At 34.8% G+C, this 8,387-nt stretch overlaps 1 protein-coding gene across 1 annotated transcript; it reads right to left on the bottom strand.

Annotated features, from left to right (window-relative positions):
• Positions 1 to 993: 993 nt before the first annotated feature.
• On the bottom strand, positions 994 to 6,811 carry LOC311297083 (myeloid cell surface antigen CD33-like). The gene is made up of 6 exons (XM_084419192.1): positions 6,761 to 6,811; positions 6,211 to 6,591; positions 5,752 to 6,048; positions 5,569 to 5,668; positions 5,309 to 5,347; positions 994 to 3,404 (listed from the first exon to the last, which is right to left on the bottom strand). Exons 1-6 carry the CDS (start codon positions 6,798 to 6,800, stop codon positions 3,314 to 3,316), a joined length of 948 nt encoding a protein of 315 aa, XP_084275318.1. The 5' UTR covers positions 6,801 to 6,811; the 3' UTR covers positions 994 to 3,313.
• Between the last annotated feature and the right edge of the window lie 1,576 nt (positions 6,812 to 8,387).

Here is an 8,387-nt window from a genome sequence, read left to right as displayed (position 1 = left end):
GTTATTGCAGAATAAAACCCTTTAGGCTGATGCAAGACCCTGATCACACTGTCGGGTTTTTTTTCTGCGATAACCGGCTGGATGTATATTATCCCTTACATAACGTAACATACAGTAAGAGGGAGTAAGACAACACAGAAATATAAATTCTTGTTTTGTAAATACACAACAAAAGTATATATATATATATATAATATACAGTGCTATGCATAAGTTTAGACACCCATACTAAAGCTGACTAAAAAGAGGAATAAAAAATCATCTTTTGGAAACTGAACTTAATGCCTTAATTAAAAAAATTAGGAAAAATCCAACCTTTAAGGACACCAATTTTCTTTGTGAATGAATAATGTATCGTAAATAAATAAATGTTCTTCCTTAAAATACAGGGTGCATAAGTTTGGACACCCCTATGTTAAATTCCCATAGAGGCAGGCAGATTTTTATTTTTAAAGGCCAGTTACTTCATGGATCCAGGATACTATGCATCCTGATAAAGTTCCCTTGGCCTTTGGAATTAAAATAGCCCCACATCATCACATAGCCTTCACCATACCTAGAGATTGGCATGGTTTTATTTCAGTTAGCCTAATAGCTAGTTTGATTTGCATTGAGAGATGATCTTATGGAAAGTACCCCATGCCAATCTCTAGGTATGGTGAAGGCTATGTGATGATGTGGGGCTATTTTAATTCCAAAGGCCAAGGGAACTTTATCAGGATGCATAGTATCCTAAAAAAATAATAAAAAAAAATACTTAAAAATAAAAATCTGCCTGCCTCTATGGGAATTTAACATAGGGGTGTCCAAACTTATGCACCCTGTATTTTAAGGAAGAACATTTATTTATTTACGATACATTATTCATTCACAAAGAAAATTGGTGTCCTTAAAGGTTGGATTTTTCCTAATTTTTTAAATTAAGGCATTAAGTTCAATTTCCAAAAGATGATTTTTTATTCCTCTTTTTAGTCAACTTTAGCATGGGTGTCTAAACTTATGCATAGCACTGTATATATATATAATTTAATATATAACAGATTCATCTAAAATAATTCCTTTTTAAGCCTACATAAACTTTTGACACACACATCATTTATTATACAAATTATGGATTACAAATATCCAATCATGCACCTTCAATTCATGCTGAAGTCATAAAAATAACTCTATACCACGAATAAAATACAAAAACATGCCATAGATTCAGTATATTTCCACAAGAGGATTTGTTTTGTCCTGGTTTGTTACAGAAGAGCGCATGTTGGTACATGGTATACATGGTAGCTTGTGAAGTCAGAAACACCAACCATGTTTTTGAGACTGTCTTGGTTCACTGGAGTTAAGGAGAAAATACTCAGAAATGGTTCTGACTTATGAATTTGCACATGGTTTGTCTTAAAGCATATTAAAAACACCACATAGACATGAACAACATGAAAAGCTTTGATTTCCATCACAGGGGGACTTTAAAATATACTGTCTTTATGTTGTTTCTAATTTATTTATTTTATTTGGGGGGGGGGGGGCATTTCATTTCATTTAATTTCATTTAATTTCATTTCATTTCTTCTTTATTTGAAAGGGGACAGTGTACATTAATCAACATTAAAACAATGTAGTTAGCTCAAAAGTGCTAATTTTCATCAGTAGTCCCCCAGCCAGATGTAAAACAGGCAGCCTTTAAAGATAATCACAGGTATAAAATCACAAGATAAAATTACATACAACACATTGTGGTTAATAAATACATTTCATATAAAATAATTATATAATGTTTAAATGCACACATAAAGCTTTAGTGCCTACAAGTTTGGCTCTCTACAAGCCATTTTTTTTGCATTCTTTTTGAATGAAAAGAATGACAAAGACTCTCTGATGGTTACCGGCACTGTGTTCCATTGCTGAACTGCTCTTACGGAGAAGACAGCCTGACCAAAAGCTGTTTTTCTCCGGGGGATAATGCAGTCTTCCCTCACTGCCCCTCTGGTTACCCTAACCTCACTGGATCTAAAATGTATAAAATCACATAGTGGAGGAGGTGCTAAACCATGTCTGATTTTATAAATTAAACAAATGTTTTTGAATTTAATGAGATTATCCCAGGTAAATAACTGATACTTCCTCAGAATACTACAATGGTGGTAGTGGCATGTTTTTTTATCCAGTATTTTTAATGCTTGTTTGTATAATATTTCTAATGGTTTTATTGTTGTAGCGTGAGTATTGGACCAGCTTATTAAACAATATGTTATGTGGGATAAAATCATGGAAAAAATAATAATTTAGCAGCTTCTGTTGAAATGTGAAAATATTACAATATATTAAATATTAAATATATTAAAGGGACCTATCATGCCCTTTTATACAAGATGTAAAATAAGTCGTGGGTGTCCTCAGAATGTGTCTGTGAAGTTTCAGCTCAAAATACCCCACTGATAATTATGACCGCCGCTAGCGTAGCTAGCGAAAGCGGTCATATAGGGATTGTCAAAGTTTTTTTTTTTTTTTTTTTTTGTCAATCTACTGAATTTTCCGTCAACGATACCAGGGACACCGAAACACCGGGGAACATGAAATTTGGTGGGCATGTAGCCCCACTAGACTTTTACGGAAAAATTTCGTTTGGTCCCCGGGGGCCACTCCCCCCCCGCGCTGGGCCCCCCCAAACCCAAAAAATGCAGTTTTTCCTAAATAACTACTTGAACCGTGGAACCGAGGATGAAGAAATTTTTATGGTATGTTGGTCTTAAGGGCCCACATCAACCTAGCCCATAATCACTCATTTGTGATTTGCGCCCCTCCCATAAAAAATGAAAATGCAATATTATTCTGCTTTAATCGCCCCTATCTTCAGTGGAGATGTTCAGAACTGCACCATATTTCATGTGTATCATTAACTTGACATCCTCTGGGGGTATGCTAAGTTTCGTAGAATTTCATCCATGGGGGGGTATAAAATAAATTCATTTATGTGCACATTTAGTGACTGTACACTCATCGGCCTGTAGATGGTGCTGTTGAGCGAAGGGTTGCTGGTTTAGGATGATACTGTCACACACACACATGCAGGAATACAAACAAACGCAAGCATGCACACACACTGACATCCACACGCACAGACACACACCCATACACACACATACAAATCCACATGCACAGACACACACACAAACACACATGCGCACACACAAACACACACACATACACACACACACAGACAGAGACTGAGCGGCGGTCATATTTTGTACCGCCATGCGGTACATCTAGTTTATAATAGCATCTTGTAAATGCAAGGAAAAACATACCGTTTTCATGCATGTATCTTTAAATGCAAATTAGCTGCTGCTCCCCACCCTGCTTTCCAGTAGAGCGCAAATTCTGAGCTGTGTGCCTCAGATTCTCTGCCAAAAACAAAACATCTGTTTGGTTTTGATTATCATCTCTATCATGGTCACGCTCAGGTGGCATTGCAGTTTTTCGTCATAATGTCAGATGGCGTGTCCCGTATTGCGCTTAAACTGTCAAGTACACACAAGGTTGTCAAAAACAAACAAAGTTCACATAAACACATTCAGTTATGTCTTTGAATGTGAACAGCAGGGAAAGAAATCACATGTGTATATTAGATCTGTGTATTAAAGTGACAGCAGCGTAATATACAGTATTAGAACTGAACTGAATGCTTTTTGCCACCTAATTGGGCTTGAGCGGTTAAATACACATACTTATGTGTCAAAGTGACAATGTATTTGCAAGAGTAAACAGAGTCATTTATGTTTTAAGTGAACATAAACAGTTGAGAAAAAAAAAAAAACAATATTGGATCCATGCTGTCGGTCTTAAAGTGACAGCATCCAAATTTACCTGCTGTCGTTATTATTAACAACAAAAAAGAGAGAAAATCTCTCACTGCTCTTGACTGAATCACTTTTGTAACTTTAATAAGAATAAATGTAGATTTCATTTACACAGTAAAGACTATGCATGCATTGTTTTTTTATACATTTGATTTTTTTTTTTTATACATTTTTTTTAGGTCTAGTATTTCTAGTGCTTAAAGTTTTTTCTGGTAGGTTCATTTCATTTGAGTCTTTGTTTCATTATAGTTTGTTTTCTTTGCTCTTTCTTTATCACTGTTTACTTGTCTTCAGTAAGCTTGAGAGTATTTTTTAGGCTAGAAGCCAATTCGTTTTTTAAATTGTATTAGAAATGGTGATAAGAATAATGAAATTTCAATGGTATCAACATTTTTGATATCATGAAAACCTTATTTAAACCAAAAATAACTATATTGTAAAATATATCGTTATCGTGAAATTAAATTACTCATATCATGATATAAGATTTTGGTCATATCGCCCACCCCTAATCATATTTACGAGTTTAACGCACATGAATGCCACCACAATGTCGTTAATATAAGTGGGAAGCTTGGGATTTTCTTTAAGCACTGATGTTTACGAGTTGGGGGCGAGTCAGTGAGAAACATGGCGATAAAACATATTTAGCAGTGATAATGTCAGGCTTTTCTATTTACTATGAAGTATGATTGCCTGCTCAAAATATGATAGCATTGTAATATAACAACATGATATGTAGCAATAAAGTTTACAATGGCTTCATAAATTAAGTTAATTAAGAGAAGGTACACCGCCATTTTGCTCTGACGAGAGTGATTTTAACATACCAGACGCCGTAAACATGACTTCCCAAATTCCCAGGAGGACTTGAATGCACCAATAGGGCATATTCCGTTGCCAATCGTTGGCGGGGCCTGTTCCAATGTGACGTCACATTGGAGCACATTCCTGAACGTCTCATTTTGAGACACGGTTTCAGATTTATGGGGAAAATAACAAATGGAGTGAATTTTTACAACAGTGGTTGTGTACACACACTGCAGACACATAAATATGTTCAAAAACAATTTTAAAATGATTTTTGCATAATAGGTCTCCTTTAAAAACTTTAATGTTAGATGCAATTAATCGTGATTAATTAAAGAACATGTTGCTATTAATATATTTTTTATATAAATTGACAGCACTAATTATTATATATTTTAAACAGATCTGTATTATTTTCTCTCATTAGTTGATACATTGTTCTTGAAAAAAGAAGTTATTATGGGATATATACACCTTTTAAGGGTACACTACTTTATAGATGATGACAAAGTTTGCAGAAATGGATTCAAAGCCACAAAACGTATAAAAAAAGAATTAGAAAGAAAGACTGAGGCACAATAATGTTCTCATGTAGATTCAAAACTGCTGAACTAAATGCTAACTTATGATTTACTCACGTATTGTCGTTTCTGGATTGGAGATCTGCAATGCGCTTCCTGGGAAAGATTTTAGTGATTTAAAACAAAATACTGAAAGATACCAGAATGTCACAATGTATTCTCAAATGCTCACATAACTGCAGTATTTTTTTTTTTTTTTTAAAGATCCATTTTACATCAAATTGGTTATTTTCATTTATACAGTGTAAACCGTTTTCAGGGATGTGTTCTATAATATTACTCATTGATATTTATTTTGTAGTCAGATCCCGACTCACTTATATTTTATGACAACGATTAAACACAGTAATCCAACCAAAAGAGCAGCTCCAAGACCAGAGATGGTTGGTATGATGAACTGGCTAAGATTGGCTTGTTCTAGTAAAAAAAAAAAAAACACACATTTACTTGCTTCAAATTAGCACAATATATACACACACAGAAGAGTAGTATTGTTATACCTTTCACAATGATTTGGTGAGTGGCTTGCATTTCACCCTCAACACTCCCGTGGTACTTGACTGTGCATGTGACAGAGGAGTGATCATCCTCTTTTGTTGGGGTGAAAGTAAGGATTGACTCTACTTCCCATTTTCCATGACCAATGTCCTTGTAGCTCATGATGGTTTTTCCAGTGTGGCTCCAGCTGAGAGTGGGCTGATGGGACGGACAGGTGTGACGGACGGAGCATTTGAAGATTACAGGTTGACCCTCTTCCACAGACATCTCAGCCAGCAACTCTGGTTTTGATGCTTTCTCTGTACATATATTTTGAATTACAAAACACATATTTCACATAGTAAATAAAAGCAAAAACAAGATTATTTATTTAGTTACAAAAATACAATTTGGACTCTTTCCATGTTTTAGTCTGCTTTCTTATTTGTAATGACAGGTTGACAGCTCAAATGCACACTTACCAATCATTTTAATTGTCACACAGTTATCCACAAAGGAGTACTTGTCTTTTTTAGACGTCTCTAATTCCACCCTGAAACAGTACGGGCCGTTGTCATGGTTTTTGACATCATCAATCTCCAAGGAGCAGTTTGAATCACCCAGTGAACGAATCAGTCTTGTACGACCCTTGAAATTGTCTAGAACCCTTGTAGGATCATTGTCATAGATGAATTCATCCCTGTTGGTCTTTGTGTGCCACATGCCTTTAATACGACTGGAGGGCTGTTCTTGAGCAGGGTATTTGAATGTACAGGGCAACACGACACAAGATGAGACCAGAGCATCCATTTTAGACTCTACCTCCACCTTCCAAACATCACCAAACACGACAGCACAAAGAACTGCAAAATAATAATGATAAAATAATTGAAAGATAATAAACTTAAAAAATATATGTATGAATTTACATTTAAAGAAGTTAACATATGAATACTAATCATTTTAAAGAAGTAACCTCACAAAATGTAAAAATAATTAATTCATATAATGTTTGGAAATTTAAAATCTGACCGTGAAGCCAGCAGAGAAGAACTCCTGCCTGTACACCCATACTGGACTGGACAAACTGAAGAGGGCAAAAAAAAGTTATTTGCACATATGCAATAGCCTAATCTTTCTCTAGGGCACTGTATAGGCTTCAATACCTGAGAGTTCTCAGGAGATAAACATCGGAAACAAAAACTGTTAGGCCTAATTTATTGATCAAATTGTTGGAAGTGGAATCAGCAGAGCAGTGAGAAACACCGAAACGCGAACACATGATGCGATTAAGAAAGTTTTCACAGGCTCAATCTAAAGTTATTTTGATTCCTGACTAGCGGACTTATCAAGCGTTTGCCTGATCTAGCCAAACATCTAGCAGGACAAGATAACCAACTTTAGGCGTGCCAGAGCCATGTAATTAGAGATATAGCCTATATATATATATGCTCTGGGCGTGCTACGCATTATAAAAGTTAAGTTAAGTTATTGGCTATGAAAAAAAAAAAAAAAGATTTCGGACAGAATCCTATATTTACAAATCACGAAGAATGACATGCGATATACATGTCTACAACAGTGCACTGGGCATTTATAGCCACATAATTTCAAACTGCTAAATGTAATTAAGTTACAAGGCCGTTACCTTGCATGCTGTAGGCTGTGTGAGGCGCAAATTAAAAAGTGAAACCACTCAGATATGTGAAAACCATCTTTAAAGATATAGTGTAAGCCATATTGGGTCAGATTGTCCGTACAGTGTGACTAATAAATCACCCATTCGTTCGAAGATGACATTTTCTAAAAAGCTAATTAATATTATTGTTTGCCATTGTCAGTAATTTGATGGCAATTTGAATAATATTATGACTGACATAGGCCTATGTCAACTCCAAATTTGCTTTGTAAATTGCTATACTTTTATATAGTAATGATAAAGAATCAGGATAAATTGACTTAGGCTACATTATCACATTATAGGCCTACCCCTTTTTAATTTAATACACAATAACATTCATGTCAAGCCATATGACAATTTTAGTTAGCCTACTAAGACAGTAAACTAGTGAATAAATGTAAATTTCAGGACAAAATCTACAAGACCACATGTATATTTGAAAATATAAGAGTTGGTAGAATATAACCCAATGAGTTCCATGACTTACATTTGAGATTTTTTATTTTTTTTAGCCAAATATGTCAACCACCCAAATACGGAAACAGGAACTAGGAATTCATCTGTGGATGGCTGTAAGAACAACAAGAATTTAGAATATAATATAATAATAAATATATAGGCCTACTTTCTGCCAAGATCTTGCAAAGCAACTATTGTAAGCAACTTAAGTAATAAAGGATGATAACATGAGTTTTATGGGTGTTGTCGAGATAATGTGTGATTTCAAATGTGTCCACACAGCTCCTTGAAGGTCAAAGGAGGTCAGGGAAATCAAAACTGAAACTAAAAGTGAAAGTGAAAAAAAAAAAAAAAAGATTTTTTTCCCCTTAAGAAAATCCTAAATAAATGTGCTGTTGTATTATAAAGCCCACTTTGAAAGTACAAAAACCCACATGAATCTATGTTTGTGTAAAATGGTGTTTGGCAAAAGCGGAACATGCATAATGCAAAAATTATTAATCATATTTTATAAGGAAA

This window comes from Rutilus rutilus (genome assembly GCF_951802725.1).
Source record: "Rutilus rutilus genome assembly, chromosome: 9".
Lineage (NCBI taxonomy): Eukaryota > Metazoa > Chordata > Actinopteri > Cypriniformes > Leuciscidae > Rutilus > Rutilus rutilus.
The sequence above is the reverse complement of the archived record's forward strand: the minus strand, read 5'-3'. Positions and strand labels throughout refer to the sequence as shown.